General features: G+C 43.2%; 1 protein-coding gene across 1 annotated transcript in view; it reads right to left on the bottom strand.

Annotated features, from left to right (window-relative positions):
• Positions 1–1,550: 1,550 nt before the first annotated feature.
• Positions 1,551–20,187, bottom strand: part of NKAIN4 (sodium/potassium transporting ATPase interacting 4) — a 113,423-nt gene continuing 94,786 nt past the window's right edge. The window contains exons 5-6 of the mRNA XM_083361002.1: positions 9,065–9,125; positions 1,551–1,712 (exon numbers count right to left, since the gene is read on the bottom strand). Of these exons, the coding sequence (XP_083217128.1) occupies positions 1,624–1,712; positions 9,065–9,125 (150 nt within the window). The 3' untranslated portion in view covers positions 1,551–1,623. The remainder of the gene's footprint in view (positions 1,713–9,064; positions 9,126–20,187) is intronic.

Genomic DNA, 20,187 nt, shown 5'->3' with positions numbered 1-20,187 from the left:
CGGAGATGAGCACCGACCCCTAGAGTTGGAAACGACTAGCATGCATGTGCGGGGGAACCTTTACCTTCACCTTTACCTAAAAATTTGGATGGTGATTTCTCCCTTCTTATACTGTATTGCAAAGAGAACAAGCAGCATTATGAATCATGTTTTTGCCTATTTTTTTCTTTTTTTCAGTATTCTAGACGTATTTTTATTTTTATTTATTATATCTTTATCCTGCCTTTATTACTTTATAAATTACTTCCTCCTCCTCTTTTCCCCACAAGAACCCTGTGAAGCAGGCTGGGCTGAGAATGAGTGAGTGGGCCCAACATCTGACTTTAACAGCTAAGGCAGGACTAGAATTCACTGTCTCCTGCTGATTTGTCCAAAGTCATCTGACCAGCTCTCATGTCTACGGAGGACTAAAACTCACCATCTCCTGGCGATTGGTCCAAAGTCACCCAGCTGACTTTCATGCCTAAGGCAGGACTAGAACTCACCGTCTCCTGGTTTTAAACCAGCACATTCACCCCTACACCAAACTGACTCTATATCTTTTACCCATTATGCATCTCACTTATCACATTCTTACAGTGCATCCATGACCATGATTTACTGATTTTTATTTATTTATTAACTTTCATTTGAGTGGGTGAGAGAATCTATGAAACCTACCAATGTTTCCCTTAGCTACTTTGATGTTGGTAAGGCAAAATTAAAATGAATCTGCAAGCTTTTTCTCAGGCACAATAGCAGGTGAATGGTTAGAATCACAGATCAGGGGGAAAAATCTAATCCAATTTCTTGGTCTGTGCAGGATTTTCAAGGTCAGAAAAATTGGCAAAACCAACAAAATCAGCTAGGGAATCTTTATGATCATAACATTCAGAGGTGGCCTTGGGCGGAAGCCAAGATAGCAGCCACAAGAGTCAGTCCAAGCTCTACCCATAAAAAATGTGATAGATGGATGATAGATAGATAGATAGATAGATAGATAGATAGATAGATAGATAGATAGATAGATAGATGGATGGATGGATGGGTGGGTGGGTGGGTGGGTGGGTGGGTAATTGGGTGGATGGATGGATGGATAGATAGATAGATAGATAGATAGATAGATAGATAGATAGATAGATAGATAGATAGATAGATAGATAGATAGATAGATAGATAGATAGGTGGGTGGGTAATTGGGTGGGTGGGTGGGTGGATGGATGGATAGATAGATAGATAGATAGATAGATAGATAGATAGATAGATAGATAGATAGATAGATGATAGATAGATAGATAGATAGATAGATAGATAGATAGATAGATAGATAGATAGATGGGTAATTGGGTGGATGGATGGATAGACAGACAGACAGACAGACAGACAGATAGATAGAGATAGAGATAGATAGGCACATATAGAAAGAGAGGCAGATATAGACAGACACATATAGAAAGAGAAACAGCTAGACAGATCCAAGCTCCACCCATTTTCTGTGTATCTTTGGGGAATTTGGATTGTACCGTTGTGGAAGCCATTTTGGCATTTTTTAAAAATCACATCCTGTAGTCACCTCTAATAAAATTCTTTGATTTATTTCAAGAATCACCAAGAAAAGTGCATCGGAGCCTCGCTACAGCATACTTACAGATAGGTCTGCTTGAACAAAAGATTGGAAGGCTTTTCGTTAACATGGTAGAGAGGGAATGGGTCAAATCCACCAATGAAATCAACTGAAAGAAAGAAAAAAAATCCACAACACAAGCAATAACAATGGAACAACTGAAACATAACGAGAGGAAGGTGAGGAGGACGGGACATAAGAGGATGCAAAGACATGAGCGTAACACAAAAAAAGAAAATGAAAACAAAGGTGCAAAATAAAATAAAGGCATAAACTCATCATCTAAGCATGCAAAATGCCCCGTTGATTTCAGCAGGTGAATTAAACACATGCTTAATGGCTCTACATATTTTTAAAATTAGAACACGACAGTGCTAGGAGTTTTCCCAGATTGTTTACAAGCGAACAGTATCTGCTTCTATAAAATGAAACACTGCAGATACAGGCTTCAGCCATAGGATGCTACTCAACCTGTTTAACTAACAGAGTGAAAGGAATGGAAGGGACCTTGGAGGTCTTCTAGTCCAACCCTCTTCTCAGACAGGAGACCCTATACCATTTCAGACAAATGGCTGTCCAGTCTCTTCTTAAAAACTTCCAGTGTTGGAGCATTCACCGCTTCTGGAGGCAGGTTGTTCCACTGGTTAATTGTTCTCACTGTCAGGAAATTTCTCCTTAGTTCTAGGTTGCTTCTCTCCTTGATTAGTTTCCATCCGTTGCTTCTTGTCCTGCCTTCAGGGGCTTTGGAGAATAGCTTGACTCCCTCTTCTTTGGGGCAGCCCCTGAGATACTGGAACACTGCTCTGTAAATGTACAATTTACATGTCCAAATGTCCAATTGAATGCTGGAGTTCTGTGGGACTTTGGTAACTGCTAGTCATGTATGGATGGGTACGATCTGATGATCCGTCCAGTGTTCTGGAGGCAGGTTGTTCCACTGATTAATTGTTCTCACTGTCAGGACATTCCTCTTTAGTTCTAGGTTGTTCTCTCGTTGATTAGTTTCCATCTGTTGCTTCTTGTCCTGCTCTTTATCCAATTCATTTGTCTATGGAGATTCTCAGTCATCCAGGTGATAATTGTCCCCAAGATGCTTTTTCATGAGGCAACTGTATCTTCTTCTTTTTCTTTGTTCTTCTTCGCTTCCCATCCAAGAAGCTTCTTCAGCTCTGACTGGATGGTGGGGAATGGAAGGATTTATGCTCCTTGCAGACAGCAAGGGGAAACAAAACAACCATTTCATAACCTCAGGACACAACATAGGAGAACAAACACCTTAGGACAAGATTCAGCAGTCCATCCGCATTTAAAAGAAAAAAAGACATTCTTTCGAAGACAGCAAAGTCCACATTTTGGACAGAGAGGACCGCTGGTTTGAAAGAGGGGTCAAAGAGGCCATCTAGGTCAAAATTGAACAGCCCTCTTTCAACAGAGGGGGAGGGGTATGACATCATCTATCTCCAGGCCAAAACATGGTCCTTTCAGCGGTTCCAAGAAGGCTCCACACCCATTTGCACCACTCAGGTGACCATGGAGACACAAAAGAACTTCTAGGTGGCCTCAACGACCCTCTAAAAGGATGCAAATGACCAGCTGTCTGCAAGGAGTACAAATACTTCTATTCCCCATCATCCAGTCAAGATCTGGAGAAGCTTCTTGGATGAGAAGCGAAATGTCTTCAAAGAAAAACAAGAAAGTCCAGTTGCCTCCAGAAAAAGCAGGGAGGGATTTGGGATTTCCAATTGGTTGGAAAATCCTCAGATGCTGTTTTTCATTTTAAGAAATCAATGGGGACTATTTTGTCAGCTGGGGCCAGAATTTCTGTTGCCCAAGTGAGTCACACCCAATTTTATGACCCCTTTTACCACATTTGTTTGTTAAGGGAATCACCGCCGTTAAGTGAATCCCTCAGTCATTAGGCAAATCTGGTGACCTTCATTCACTTTGCTTGTTGGAATCTGGTTGGGAAAGTCACAAACAGTGATCCCTTGACCCTGGGATATTGCAACTGTTATAAATATATATGCCAGGGGCCAAGCACCCATATTTTGATCATGTGACTGTGGGGATGCTATGACGGTCATTAAGTGCGAGAACCAGTCATAAGTCACTTTTTTCGGTGCCATTATATCTTCAAACATTTACTGAACAAATGGTTGCAAGTTAGAGATGACCTATATCAGGAGTAGGAAACCTTGGCTCTTTTATGACTCGTGGACTTCAACTCCCAGAATTCCTGAGCCAGCCATGCTGAGGGGAAAGGGAGAGGTTTCCAAGCTGAGCCATGCTGGCTCAGGAATTCTGGGAGCTGAAGTCCACGAGTCAAAAAAGAGCCAAGGTTGCCTACCCCTGACCTATGTTGTTGAAATTATTATTGTTCCAATCAAGTTATGCATTTTGGGAATACAGAATTACTACCACCTATTAGACCCAAAGGAGCTTTTACAAAAGGTAGCTTGTTTGAAGAAGCTTCTTGGATGAGAAGCAAAACGTCTTCAAGGAAAAACAAAGAAAATCCAGCTGCCTTTTGAAAAAAGCACCTTTGGGAGAACCATCGCCCGGATGACTGAGAATCTCCATAGACATTTACCACCTATTAAGAGTTATATGCTACTTTTTCTCCAGAGGGTTTAGACTCATCAAAGGCCTGGAGACTAAAACATATGAAGAACGGCTACAGGACTTGGGTTTGGCTAGTTTAAAGAAAAGAAGAAATAGGAAAGAGATGATAGCAGTATTCCAGTATTTGAGGGGCTGCCACAAGAAAGAGGGGGGGTCATGTTATTCACCAAAGCACCAGAGGGAAGGACGAGAAACAATGGTTGGAAACTGATCAAAGAGAGAAGCAACCTGGAATTAAGGAGAAACTTCCTGACAGTGAGGACAATAAACCAGTGGAACAGCTTGCCTCCAGAAATTGTGGGTGCTCCATCACTGGAGATTTTTAAGAAGAGACTGGACAGTCATTGTCTGAGATGGTACAGGTTCTCCTGCTCGAGCAGGGGGTTGGACTAAATGACCTCCAAGGTCCCTTCCAGATTCTATTCTATTCTATTCTATTCTATTCTATTCTATTCTATTCTATTCTATTCTATTCTATTCTGTAATTCTATTCTGTTCTATTCTATTCTATTCTCTATTTCTATTCTATTCTGTAATTCCTATTCTATTCTATTCTATTCTATTCTATTCTATTCTATTCTATTCTATTCTATTCTATTCTATTCTATTCTATTCTATTCTATTCTATTCTATTCTATTCTCTATTTCTATTCTGTTCTGTAATTCTATTCTATTCTATTCTATTCTATTCTATTCTATTCTATTCTATTCTATTCTATTCTATTCTATTCTATTCTATTCTATTCATAAGATACTGTTAACAGCCCATCTCAATAAAAGTAGTCTCCTTGTGGATTTCCTGGTGTCGGCCCATCTTGTGGGGTTGACATCACCTCACAGGGTGCCTCTCTTGTCTCTCCCGATTCATGTCAAAGGAACAATTTCAAAGAATTGCAGGGAAAACAAGCACCACCAATTAGTTCTGGTCAACGGAAATCCATGTCATTCCGAGACTGAAATATCGGTGGCTTTTAAGTATTAATTACCGGGCTTGGCACTGGGGACTTGGCACCTTGCAAGATGACAGCAGAGGAAACGGCTTGAAATTAGCTGTGGGTTTCTTGATAAATCACCACTGCATCATTGCTTTCTGTTTGAAGTTATTGAGAAATACAGATATTTCCCCCCCCTCCAACATGGATGCCTTCTTCTCTTCCCAACTCTGCTTCCTGTCCCATGCCGCTGGCTTTCCAAAATGCCGTCCCGTGTGTTAAATGAGCAAGTGGACAAGAGAGGAGTCAACAGACAAAGAGATGAGAACGGAAGAAAGAGAAAACCTGCTTAAATTGGCCTCCTGGCTCTATTGGTTAACTTGCAGAAGGACAGCCAACAAATGAGTATGGTGCTGGGTAAATCTCAAATTGCCCTCAGGATCCCTTCTAAATGTTCATGAGGGTGGATGGTAATCCTCGATCTGCCACCACCATTTAGCCCGAAATTTCTGTTACCAGGTGAGACGGTTGTTAAGTGAGCTTCGTTCCATTTTGCGACCTTTCTCGTCACAGTTGTTAAGTGAATCACTGCAGTTGTAAAGTTAGTAACTCGGTTGTTAAGTGAGTCTGGCTTCCCTGTGGACTTTGCTCATCAGAAAGGTGTCAGAGAGGATCACATGACCCCCCCGGGGACGCTGCAGCCGTCACAGATGTGAAGCAGTTGCCAAGCATCTGAATTTTGGGGATGCAATGGTTGTAAGTGTGAAAAATGGCCTTCAGTCACTTTTTTCGGCCTTCACTAAATGAATGGATGTAAGCTGAGGACTATCCGTAGTCTTTACGCAAACAGTCAGTAAGTCCCTGGCATTGATGATGCCACATAGCTGGTAAGGAAACATCTCCAGTTGTTGAGTTCCCATTGTTAAGCGAATCGAATTCCCGCATTGACTTTGGAAGCCAACTGGGAAAGTCGCCAATGGGGATTGTGTGGCCTTGGGATGTTGCCTGTGGTAAATACAGGCCAGTTGCCAAGCACACAACTCTCATGGGACTGTGGGATGCTGCGATGGTTGTAGTGCGAGGGCTGGTTGTAAGTCATTTTTTTTAGTGCTGTTCTAACTTCCAACCGCTGTTAAACGAATGGTTGCAAGTAGAGGATTACCTGCATATCTTTGCAAAATTAATGTACGAAGCGACATTCCCATGGAAAAATATTTTTTGCAAGCAGCCATCTGTATAAAAATGTATGATTGTAGATATTGACATTAAAATGTATGCCTTCTAAATCTTTCAACACACTTTTCACTAATTTTAACAGTGTGTAATCATTCTTGCCTCCTAGAGGTTTATTTTTTGTATAGGTGGTCCTCGACTTATGGCCAGAATGGAGCCCAAGGTTTCAGTCGTTAAGTGAGACATTTGTGAAGTGAGCTTTGCCCTCCATTTTACGACCTTTCTTGCCACAATTGCTAAGTGAATCGCTGCAGTTGTTAAGCTAGTCACCCGGTCGTTAAGTGAATCTGTCTCCCTCCCCCAAAGACTTTGCTTCTCAGAAGATCGCAAAAGGGGATCACGTAACCTCGGGACACCACAACCGTCATAAGTATGAACCAGTTACTAAATATCTAAATTTTGCTCATGTGACCCTGGGGATGCTTTAAATTACAAAAAGAAAAGAAAAGAAAAAGAAAGTTTTTCAAAAAGTATTTGCCTCCGCAGGTCCAAACACTAATGTCTTCATAAGTTGAGACATCTCTTTTCAGAAACGGTACTTGTCTCCAACTGGCCGATAAATCATTTTGGGCACATGAAAGGCAATGCAATTTGCTTTCAGAGTTTCTGGTTACCATTATTTATCTTGGCTCAAGAAAAGAGGGTGAAAACAATGCAAGCAATTAATTGAAAGCCCTAGAAAGCCAGAGGTCAGCTCTACTGCGGTTTGGATCAATAAAGAACACATTTCTTAGGCAATTCTGAAAGGCAATTGACATACTAAACCCTAATCCCAGTTTTATAATTTTCATTCGCTGATCTACTGGAAGAAAATAAACCCACCGAGCAATTGAAGTTAATGCATTGTTTAGGGGAAGATTAGTGATCTAATGCCATTATCTCCTCAGCCAGCCAATATATTTTTAAGCAGCAATTCCAGAGTCTCTGAGAAAGTGACCCAGGTTCGAAGTTTTTTTTTCCCCTTCCAAGCCTAAACTCTGATGTAAAAAATCAAAACCAAGATTTCAAGTTGGCTGACCTTCCTTCCTTCCTTCCTTCCTTCCTTCCTTCCTTCCTTCCTTCCTTCCTTCCTTCCTCCCTTGCTCCCTCCCTCGCTCCTTCCCTCCCATCTTCCTTCCTCCCTCCTTCCCTCCTTCCCTCCCTCCCCATCTTCCTTCCTCCCTTCCTCCCTTTTCTCCCTCCCTTCCTTCCTCCTTCCCTCTCTCCCTGCCTTTCATCTTTCCTTCCTTCCTTCCTTCCTTCCTTCTTTGCTCCCTCCCTCCTTCTATCTTCCTCCCTCCCTTCCTCCCTCCCCATCTTCCTTCCTCCCTTTTCTCCCTCCCTTCCTTCCTCCTTCCTTCTCTCCCTTCCTTCCTTCCTTCCTTCCTTCCTTTTCTCCCTCCCTCCGTTCCTCCTTCCCTCTCTCCCTGCCTTTCATCTTCCTTCCTTCCTTCCTTCCTTCCTTCCTTCCTTCCTTCCTTCCTTCCTTCCTTCCTTCCTTCCTTCCCTCTCCCCTCTCCATCCCTTTCTCCCATCTTCCTTTCTTCTTTCCTCTTTCCTTTTTATTATTTTCCTGATATCTTCTGACAGATTGTTCTTTGATGCATCATTGGATTGCTCTACTTGCCTATGAATGTATTCTTCCTCCATATGCAGTCTCCTACAATTCCTCTACCAAGGAAGGAAGGAAGGAAGGAAGGAAGGAAGGAAGAAGGAAGGAAGGAAGGAGCTACATTATAGGTAGGTTAAATCCAACCTTGACTGTTAATGTTCATGTTAAAAACAGTGTGCGATGGCCACTTGCACATCTGCGTAATATCAGGGAATTCTTTGAAGAGTTTTTGTGAAAAAGAGGGAAGAAAAGCTTGAACTTCATCCTGATTTCTTCCTGTCCTTTCATTATTTTCTTTTTGCTTTGTTTACCTATATGATAAGGTGTCCTGAAGACTTAAAAAAAATGACCCAGCAGCTGACATCTAAAGGCCATTCTGCTAAACCAGCGTTTTCCAACCTTAGGAACTTGAAGATGCGTGGACTTCAACTCCCAGAATTCCCCAGCCAGCTATGCTGGCTGGGGAATTCTGGGAGTTGAAGTCCACGCATCTTCAAGTTCCTAAGGTTGGAAAACGCTGTGCTAAACAACCACATTTTCTGCAAATAGTTTTCCCCAGTACAATGTGTTTTGTGGATTATTTCCCCAAAGGCTGCCTTTCTGTGAACATTTTCACTGGAGAACAACTTGTCCCAACGGTGCTTTCTCAAAAGGCAACTGGACTTTATTTTTCCTTGAAGACACGTTGCTTCTCATCCAAGAAGCTTCTTCAGTTCTGACTGAATGGTGGAGGATGGAAGGACTTCTACTCCTTGCAGTCATCTCTGGCCATTAGTCCAGTTGCCCTTTGAAAAAGCATCCTTGGGACAACCGTAATCTGGATGGCTGAGAATCTCCATAGACAGGGAGAACAACTTGATTAGAAAGGCATCGTCCTTTCGTTTCAGTTCATTATTTTTTTTTAAAAAAAAAAACCTGAACACATAACGTTGCCTTGAAATGTCAGTTGAACCAATTTGTTCCCTATTGGTAACAATATCTGTTCTCGTGTGCCAACATCTTCAGCTTCAGTCCACTAAGCATTGAAAAGAAAGCCATTTAATCAATAGACACTGACGGCAATCTCTGACGGCAAATACTCACAACTGTCTTCTTCTTCTGTAAAAACACTGACAACGTAACAGGCGTACACGAATCCCACCAGCTGGAAAACAAAGACAAACAGGAATTACGAATCCCTCTTGCAGGCAATCACCATATAAGCTAGATACTTTAGATTCTCTTCTAGGATGGGTTGTGGATGAACCTTTTCTTCTAATATCGTTCATTGGTGAGTTGTTCCTTCTTCTTTGAGTACATCTTTGTTGTTGTTGCTCAATCACTAAGTCATGTCTGACTCTTCCTGACCCCATAGACCATAGATTCCAGGTCCCTCTGTCCTCCACTGTCTCCTGGAATTTGCCCAAATTCATGTTCATTGACTCAACTAATCATCTCATCCTTTGCCGTCCCCTTCTCCTTTTGACTTCCATCTTTCCCAACATCGGGGTCTTCTCCAATGACTCCTCTCTTCTCATTCAATGGTAGCCAAAGTATTTGAGCTTCAGCTTCAACATCTGCCCTTCCGAAGAACAGCCAGGGTTGTTTTCCTTCAGGATCGACTGATTGGATCTCCTTGCTGTCCAAGGGACTCTCAAGAGTCTTCACCAACACTGAGTACATCTACATCAGGGCTCTTCAAACTTGGCCTTTTTATGATTTGTGGACTTCACCTCCCAGAATTCCTCAGCCAGGCACACTGGCTGAGGAATTCTGGGAGATGAAGTCCACAAGTCATAAAAGGGCCATGTTTGAAGACCACTGATCTACATGAAGCTTTTTGGTAATGTAGAGAAGATGAAGCCCAGGTGGGGTGGGGTATGGGAATGACCTTGAAGACAGGAGAAAGACTTGCAGCCAAGGTTGCGTGTCCTCCTCCTGTCTCCCAAGGCCATTCTCTCACCCCATCCTATGTAGACTAGATCTTCTCTACATTACTAAAAGCTCATTTTCACATACATCATGCTATGTTACCGACCTTAATCGTTCTTATGCCATGTGGAGCATTTCCTGCTAACTGTAATGATAGCAATGGTCTGCCTGGACACATAATGGCTGGGATGTCACATGTGCAACAACAGCCCAGATATAGATAGATAGATAGATAGATAGATAGATAGATAGATAGATAGATAGATAGACAGACAGACAGACAGATAGAATATCTATTATATTTTACTTCTTAATTTTCCATGTGGTTGGACAATATAGATTGATGGATGGATGGATGGATGGATGGATGGATGGATGGATGGATAGATAGATAGATAGATAGATAGATAGATAGAGATAGATAGATATATAGATAGATAGATAGATAGATAGATAGATAGATAGATAGATAGATAGATAGATAGACAGACAGACAGACAGACAGATAGATAGATAACCTTGTCATGTTTTACTGTGGGCACAACAGCACACATTAAAAATGAAATTCAGTTGCTTGCTGTCAAAGTGTACACATACATAACACACATTTAAACATACTATATACAACATATGTATAGACCTACACCCTTACATGTAAGTAACATATAAATATTAATCACTGTCCATCTTGAATACATAGCAGAAAGAGGAAGCTTTAGAGTTTTATTTAGCACAAGTATATTCATGTTTCCTTTACTAGTTAGGGCATCTACTCTAGAAGCTACCTTAGGAGACAGCTGTCAGTCATGAAAGACCAGGACCACATGTGAATTTCCAATTAAACTGATTTATTACCCTTCATCTACCAATGGTGCTTTTTCAATAGGCAACTGGACTTTTTTCCACCCTTGAAGACGTTTCGCTTCTCATCCGTGAAGCTTCTTCAATTCACACCTTTGGGACAACCATGGCCTGGATTACTGAGAAGCTCCATATACTCGTATCTACAGTATAAACTACAGAATATTGGGTGGATGTATGGAATCAAGCATGGTACAGAAACCTCTGGAGAGAACTAAAACAAATCAGAAGGTGTCTGGTAGCATTTTTTCAATATACGGGCAGTCCTCAACTTACACCCACAACTGAGCCCAACCTTTCTGTTGCTAAGTGAGACATTTGTGAAATATTTCCCCCCATTTTACCACCTTTTCCCCCACAGTTGTTAAGTGAATCACTGGACTTGCGAAGTTAGTGACACTCCTGTTAAGTGAATTTGCCTTCCCTATTGACTTTGCTTGACGGAAGGTCACAAAAGGGGATGACATGATCCCGAGAACACTGCGACCGTCACAAATATGAGTCGGTTGCCAAGCCTCCGAATTTTGATCATGTGACCATGGGAATGCTGCAATGGTCATATGACTGTGAAAAATGGTCATAAGTTACTTTTTCAGAGCTGTTGTAACTTCAAACAGTCACTAAATGAAAGATTGTAAATCAAAGACTACCTGTACAATATATTTTATTAAAAGGCATAAGCTGTTGTGAGCTGCGGTTCACTCCATCACTTTGTGAGCTTCTTCTGATTTTTGGGGTCCCATAGACCAGAAGCCCCCAACCTTTTGGGCACCAGGGACCGGTTCCGTGGAGAGGGTGTGTGATTTTGTGTGCTGCCTGCATCCCACGGATGGGTCTTTGCTTGTTTTTGTGGACCATTTGCTGGCATGCCGCAGCCCGGTATTGGTCCATGGACTGAGGGTTGGGGACCCCTGTGACAGACTAAAGACAATTTGCCCACAATGGAAAAAATGGAAAAATCTAGTGACTGATGGTGGCATAAGCTAAACGTTGCTGTATTTCAATTTCCTTATCTTATCTCAAGCTGATTTACTTATTTCTTTCAGCAGTTTGAACAGCACTACTTACACTGAAGGGGGGAAACGTGATATCTCTGCGTTTGTGTGTACGGTTGCTGACAAATCACCCTATTAGTAGCAGTAATAAAATAAAAACAACGCTTTCCATTTTTCTCATTTTACAAGAAATCAGCAAGATCCCAATAAATAACACAGCAGATATGAGAACAAAAGAATCTATCATCATTATGCTTAGCACCAATGCTTAGAGGTACAACATAATCTTATTTTTACAGTATTTTAATCTTCTGCTGATTGCTTAGGGGAATTTGCGGGGGTCTGGAAGAGCTTGAGTAATGATACGCAAATATTTTATCTAAATGTACCTTTGTTATTTATGTAAGGAACAAGTCCACATTGTCTAAGACTGCCTATTATGTAAGATAAGTGAGCTTCTTCCAAAGACCTGGAGAAAATGCGATCTTTAGGGAATTTTAACAACTGCATTTTGATTTTCCTTCTAAAAATATGATCTGGAAACTTCAGGAGGAAGCAGATGAGTGTTTGAAGTTTTGTCACCGAAAGAAAGGGACCTATGACCTTTTTCACACTTAACGACCATTGCAGCATCTCCCACAAGCTTGGCATCAAAATTTGGACACTTGGCAACCTTACAAGCAATGGAGAAGCCAGATTCACTTAACTTTTGCTTTTGTTTTTGCTCTCACTTTTACACTTCTATGTTTACTTTTCCTAACAGTGAGAACAATTAACCAGTGGAACAATCTGCCTCCAGAAGCTGTGGGTGCTCCAATACTGGAGATTTTAAAGAAGAGACTGGACAGGCATTTGTCTGAAATGGTATAGGGTTTCCTCCCTGAGCAGGGAGTTGGACTAGATGACCTCTAAGGTCCCTTACAACAACAACTACAACAACAACAACAATAAAGTTGGAAGGGACCTCATCAAGTCCAACCCCCTGCTCAGGCAGGAAAACCTATAACAGGGGTGTCAAACAGCCAGCCTGCGGGCCGAATGCATCATAGTGAAACTGTGCCCACCCCATTGCTGGCAATGGCAAAAAAGTCATGACAAGTCGTGGCACATTATGTGACGTTGCGAGTTTGACACCCCTGCCCTATACCATTTCAGGCAAATGGCTGTCCAGTCTCTTCTTAAAAACTTCCAGTGTTGGAGCATTCACCACCTCTGGAGGCAGGTTGTTCCACTGGTTAATTGTTCTAACTGTTGGGAAATTTCTCCTTAGTTCCAGGTTGCTTCTCTCCTTGGTTAGTTTCCATCCGTTGCTTCTTGTTCTGCCTTCAGGCACTTTGGAGAATAGATTGACTCCTTCTTCTTTGGGGCAGCCCCTGAGATATTGGAAGACTGCTATCATGTCCCCCCTCGTCCTTCTCTTCATTAAACTAGAAATACCCAATTCCAGCAACTGTTCCTTATATGTTTTGATTCTGCCATTCTGTTATTTTACTTTTACTCTTCTATTATCTAATTTTATTCATTAAATTTATATGCCCCCCCCCCATCTCTCTACCAAGCAACTCTAGGTGGTTTACAATAATCTAAATGATATAATACAAAACCAGAATAAGACAATTGTAGGATGAAAACATCAGGCATGAAAAATACAGCTAAAAAGAACCAATGTTGTAGAACAGGGGTGTCAAACTCAATTTCATTGAGGGCCGCATCAGCATTGCGGTTGCCCTCGAGGGGCTGGGTGGGTGTGGCCTGGGTGGGCGTGGCCTACTGGGTGGGCGTGGCTAGAGTGTGTATGGCCTACTGGGTGGGCGTGGCCAGCTCTACATCCTTCGCATCAAGGGTGCCTATGGGGGCCTGGGCAGGAGTGGGACAGATCTGAGGGTCTCTGGCAGAAGGAGGGTCTCTGGGCCAGGGCCAAGGCAGTGGGGGCCGTTCCCTCACTGTTTCCAGGATGGCTTCGCGGGCTGCATGAAACCACTTCGGGGGCCGGATCTGGCCCCCGGGCCTTGTGTTTGACATGTCTGTTGTAGAAGGATAGCGATGGGATCTCCTTTTAATCTAGTGTTGAACCAGATAATCTCATTCAAATTATACCCTCCGTCAACTATCTCAGGTTTTCCAAGAATGCAGGTAGTCCTCAACGGCCACAATTGAACCCAAAATTTCTGTTGCTAAGCAAGACAGTTGTTGAGTGAGTTTTGCCTCATTTTACGACCTTTCTTGCCGCATTTGTTCAGCCAACCACTGCAGTTAACGTAGTGACGTGACCGTTAAGTCAATCTTCCCCATGGACTTTTCTTGTCAGAGGGTCGCAAAAGGGGGATCCCAGGACCCCAGGACAGTGCAACCGTCATAAATATGAGCCACTTGCCAAGCTTCTGAATTTTGATGCCGTGACCGTGGGGATGCTGCTACCGCCGTAAGAGTGAAAAATGGTCATAATTCACTTTTTTTTCCCCGTTGCCGTTGTAACTTTGAACAGTCACTAAACAAATGGTTGTAAATCGGACCACTTGTAATCATTTTCTCACCATTTCTGAGAGTCCACAATGACGTATGCTGCTCTCCGTCATGTTTGCAATTCTGAATCCAAAGCTAGAAAACCCATATGGTGCATTAATTTCCTTCCTTCCTTCCTTCCTTCCTTCCTTCCTTCCTTCCTTCCTTCCTTCCCTCCTTCCTTCCTTCCTTCCTTCGTGGCAAATGAATTAGCTTCCTTCCTTCCTTCCTTCCTTCCTTCCTTCCTTCCTTCCTTCCTTCCTCCATCTCTCCGTGTCTTCCTTCCTTCCTTCCTTCCTTCCTTCCTTCCTTCCTTCCTTCCTTCCTTCCTTCCTTCCTTCCTTCCTTCCTTCCTTCCTTCCTTCCTGTGCTTTTTTTGTAAAAGAAAAAGGTGCCGGAACTCACACATGTCATACAACCCGCCTTGCCTACCCTACAAGGTTCCATCCAAAAAAGGTGCCGGAACTCCGTTCTGAGCGTTCTATGAGAAAAAAAGCCCTGCTTCCTTCCTCCATCTCTCCGTGTCTCCCTCCCTCCCTCCCTCCCTCCCTCCCTTTTTTCCTTCCTTCCTTCCTTCCTTCCTTCCTTCCTTCCTTCCTTCCTTCCTTCCTTCCTTCCTGTGCTTTTTTTGTAAAAGAAAAAGGTGCCGGAACTCACACATGTCATACAACCCGCCTTGCCTACCCTACAAGGTTCCATCCAAGAAAGGTGCCGGAACTCCGTTCTGAGCGTTCTATGAGAAAAAAAGCCCTGCTTCCTTCCTCCATCTCTCCGTGTCTCCCTCCCTCCCTCCCTCCCTCCCTCCCTTCCTTCCTTTTTTCCTTCCTTCCTTCCTTCCTTCCTTCCTTCCTTCCTTCCTTCCTTCCTTCCTTCCCTCCCTCCCTCCCTCCCTCCCTCTCTCTCTCTCTCTCTCTCTCTCTCTCTTTGCAAAAACATTTAAAAAATTAGCCAGCTTGTTTCCAGGAAGGATCCTGCTGCATGCCATTAGCTCCCCCTTGCAATCCTCATTACCTCGTCTTTTCCGTGTCTAGGTGATGTATGCTTCCCCTTTATTAAAAATGAATGACTCCATTTTCTAGAGTTCCCTCGTCCATCATACTGTCCTCCTGCGGTGTGAGTAATTGTGAAGCTTCTAATTCTTAATTAAAGTGGATTGAGTGCACCGTGGAAATAAATAATGAGGGATAACAGTAGCCTTTAAAAAAAAGAAAGAAAAAAGGAAAAAAGTTAGCCTCCCACTGAAAGGCTGGTGCTAAGGTATGTTGGGACTGAGCATCTCAGCAATGCACAGCATTCCAGAGACCAGGATAATAGGCTTTGAAAAGGCTACAGATGGATTGCTTCGGTTATCTCTTGATGGTATGAGTAATAAAGTAACATCAAGAGATAAAGATTTATCTTTATAACACAAAGAGGTAAAGATAAAGAGCTAAAGTGTATGATGAATGGCTGCGGGTACTAGGAATGTCTGGTCCACAGATGGCGAAACTTTTAGAGACCGGGTGCCCAAAACCTGCCCCCACCTGGCCCCCCTGCCCATCACCACTCTGCCACCGCCCACAACCGTTCACTTACTGACCGTTCAAAGTTACAACGGCACTGAAAAAAAGTGGCTTATGACCATTTTTCACACTTTGGGCCATTGCAGCATCCCCATGGTCACATGATCCAAATTCAGATGCCTGGCAACTGATTCATACTTAGGACGGTTGCAGTGAGCCGGGGTCATGTGATCCCCTTTTGCGACCATCTGACAAACAAGAGGGTTACTAACTTGACAAGTCCAGAGATTCACTTAACAGCTGTGGGGGGAAAGGTGGTAAAACGGGGGGGGGGGGGAGAGAATTGTTTCACAGATGTCTCACTTAGCAACAGAAATGTTGGGCTCAATTGTGGTCGTAAGTCGAGGACTAACTGTATTTGTGACTCAGGATTGAACTGTGGGGCCTTTGGTGCTCTCTGAGCTTGGTGGTTTTCTTGCAGACGTTTCATTACCCAACTAGGTAACATCATTCTGTGCTAGTTCTCATTCTATATACTTGTTGTGATTCTGTGCCATCCTGTGATCCTGGCAGCTGAGTCTGGGGAATCAGATGAGGAGGAGGAGGAGGGGGGCCTGGGGAGCCATCAGAGTCAGAGGAAGGCTCTGATGAACTACAGGACTCACAAAGTGAGGAAGAACCTGGCCCCTCCACTCGTGGTCAAGCTGAAAGCCATCTTTGCTGGGAGGCTGAGTCAGACTGAGAGGAAGCACAGCTGGAAGACCTCAGAGATGCATGTAAACGTAGACAGGTCACACGAGTAGGTCAGAGGGAGGCAATGGGGCGACTCCAGGGGAGAAGGAGAAAGCAGTGAAAAGCCACGCCTTGGGGGCTGTGTAACAAAAAGGGAATGTGTGGGCGGGGTTGGGTGCTGGAGGCAACGGTTTGCAAAAAACTTCTGAGTCTAGAGATGATAGTCTGTTTATTTTACCAGTGAGGTATTTCCTGTTTTGCCTCGTGCTCTGCTCTGTTTGGGGACACGGTCTGTAACTTCAGTAAAAGTGGTTTATTTATCCACTCTGCTGCTAAATTAGGGGTTGCCTTGTGAAGTAATAAGGAGGTACGTAGGCTGGGACAGAAAAATACTAGTGGCTTCCCTGTCAATGTTGGTGGGAGTATATTTGGCAATTCTTTGATTAGACTGTTATTTACTGTTGGCTGGTAGTAGTAATAATAGCACTGATAATGTTACCTTGTTTGGTAATAAAATCTCTGCAAGAAAACCACCAAACTCAGAAAAGTTTGAAGACCCCTGTTCTGGAATAAAGAATCTATCTATGTAAGCATCACCACTAATTTAGTAGCACGTAATCAACTTCTATTCTACACAAAGAATATTCAGTCTCTTCTGCTCTCAGCATTCCTTATACAAGACGCATTTGGCATCTACAGGAAAAGAAAAAAAAAATCAACTGGACTTTGACAACTACTTATCAAAGGTAAAAGCTAAACTTCCAGAATGTGTCAAATGGAAGTGCTGTTTCCAGGACTGAGAAAGGTTTGGGAAAAGGTTGTGCAGAAAACCAATCACAAGCACTTTGGTTACCAATGAAGAAATCCTCCATTCGCTGGAGGAAGGCTGTTACCAAGAAAATAAGATTCTGTTATTATACATCAGGGGTCTTCAAACGTGGCCCTTTTATGACTTGTGGACTTCAACTCCCAGAATTCCTCAGCCAGGCACGCTTGCTGAGGAATTCTAGGAGTTGAAGTCCACAAGTCATAAAAGGGCCACGTTTGAGGACCCCTGTTATAGACAATGCCAAGAAAAGTAGTTTTAACCTTCCTATGGAGCTGGTTTCCTGATCTGGTCTATCTCCTGGGGATGACAAAACTTCATTCAGCCCCAATTTGCTGTAAATATCAATCAGCGCTTCAGGTTTGTGAGGGAGTAATTTGTCTATGATTTGATGGAAGGGTTGCTCTCCATGGTACTGAACCCAAATCCTCTCCTCTGCAACTTGGACTTTCCCCAAGTCCTGCTCCACTTGGCTACCTCTTGGCTGAACCACCCTGTCTGTATTGTTGGTTGGGTATCAGCCATCAACAGGCACATAGAAACAAACAACATCGACATGCCACTCAAAAGAGACAATCAAAAACGGCAAAAAGCAAAACAGAGACCAAAACGCTTCCTCACCAGCAATCAACAACACCCAAGTAGAGATTAATAAGATTAATACCCAACCAACAATCAAGAAGTAAGCAATACCTCAGTCAAGGAACTACCAACTCAAGAAACACAGCGCTCCTAACAAAACTGACAGCAAAAACCAGAAGCCCTGCTCCCTTCTAGCACTGATGATGTTACCTAATGCGGTAATGAAATGTCTGCAAGAAAACAACCCAGCTCAGAGAGCACCAAAAACCCCACAGTCCCATCTATGCCCTTACTCAGAGCAGGTGAGGGTGTCCTTCTTTGACCAGAACTAAAGCAAGATCCACCAGCTATTATGTCAGACGTTTCTACAAACTTTTAAGCAGCAGATGGAGAGATGCAGCAGATGGAGAGATGGTCCTCTCTGAATGTGCTCAACCATGACAGTTAACCCACTTGAGTGTGTTCTGTACCAGCCTGCTACCGGCCCTGCAGAAAAAGCAGGGACAACCCCTTTACAAACGGCAAGAGGTTGGAATTACGCCTGCCAAATTTATAGCTACAAAAACAAACAAGACACGAACCAAGAAACAGGAGCTTTAAGAAACACGAACTATCCAAGCGGTTGCCTTCAGCAAACCAGCCCTCCCCACACATTCCCCTTATATAGAGTTCAGGGCATGGCTTCTCTCTGCCTCCTTCCGAGAAGCCCCATTGCCTTCCTCTGTTTACTCCTAATTGACTGCCTCCTGCGTCGGGCGTCCTTGAACAGGGCCAGCTGTGGGTCATCTTCATCCACGCTGTCAGGCTCACACAGCTGGGTCTCCGTGGTGACCAAGTGGGAGGGGCCTGGCTGAGGGCTCTCATCAGCAAGATCTTCAACCCCCTCAGCAAGGTCTTCAACACCCCCCTCCTCCTCCTCTGAGTCGTCCGACCCAACTGCCGAACCCGCAGGCTGACCCTGAATCACAACAGAGTGGACGATAAGGATACCTATATACATTAAATAATAAACTGTGGAAAAAAAACCAATCTGGAAATATCATTTTTAGCGTTAGGTCTGCTTAATTGGTGTAATTCTGTACCCCCATGCCTTCTTGGCATCATATTTTTTAATCCTTTATTTAATAAACATTTACTTACATTGACCAGGGGGCAACTTGGCTCTTTAGTGTGACCCTTATAAAATATGTTACTTCAGTTATGCGGTTTGAGGGCCAAAAGTTTAACACTGTCTTTAAGCCATGGAGAAAGAGAACGGGGTGAAGCTTAATCTGGTGATCGGCAAGCTAGATTTAGCTGGTTGCTTTCCTGTCTCCCAGGGGGAAAAAATGGCAAATCTGGAAGACACCTGCTTACCTTGAGATTTCAAGCAATTAAGGAATATTTAGAAGCCTGTGGCAGCAAAAGGGAGTCATAAATGATAAACGGGAACAGCTGGTACAAGAATACCATCCTCTGTTGCAGGGGTGGGGAACCTTGGCTCTTTTAGGACTTGTGGACTTCAACTCCTAGAATTCCTGAGCCAGCCAGGAATTCTGGGAGTTGAAGTCCGCAAGTCATAAAAGAGCCAAGGTTCCCTGCCCCGGCTCTATTGTATCAGTGACGCTGCTATCCACAGCAAAGTTTTTGCAATGGAAATTTTACTTGCGTCTTTTAACAGTGTCTTTGTGCACCTATCATGCTCCAACATGGTTCAAAAAATCCACAGTTTATTGGATGAACCCTTTTTTTTCTCTGTGCTCACAGGGAAGATGCAGCACACCAGATTTCAGTGTCTGCCTGACTAAGGTATGGCTTAGTGTTTATTTATTCAATTATCCTGCCTGTTAAGTGACTCAAGGCAGTGGACGTAGCTAATACCCACAAGCCTGAGAAGTGGGTTGGGATGAGAGATCATGCTTGGTCCCCGGTACCCAGTTGGATTCATGCCTAAAACACAATTAGAACTCACAGCCTCATGGTGATTGGCCCAAAGTCATCCAGACAGCTTTTGTGCCTAAGGAGGGACTAGAACTCACTGTTTCCTGGTGTTTGGCCCATAGTCACCCAGCCAGCTTTAATGTCTAACACAGGACTAGAACTCACAGTCTCTGGGTTTGCTTTTAGTTCCCTAAACCATTATTATTTCTTACTTTTATTTATCAAATTTAAAATCCAAGTTATTTACCTTTTTTAAAAAAACAAAACAAAACCAAACAGAGAGGAAACAGTTGCCTCGATTCTGGTGTCACACAGTACTAATTCAAAATGTCAAAGTTGTAAGTGGCAGCTATCAACTGAAAAGACACAAGTGAC

This window comes from Vipera ursinii (genome assembly GCF_947247035.1).
Source record: "Vipera ursinii genome assembly, chromosome: 3".
In the NCBI taxonomy this organism is placed as follows: domain Eukaryota; kingdom Metazoa; phylum Chordata; class Lepidosauria; order Squamata; family Viperidae; genus Vipera; species Vipera ursinii.
Note: the sequence above shows the minus strand (reverse complement) of the source record. Positions and strands in the feature narration are given on the sequence as shown.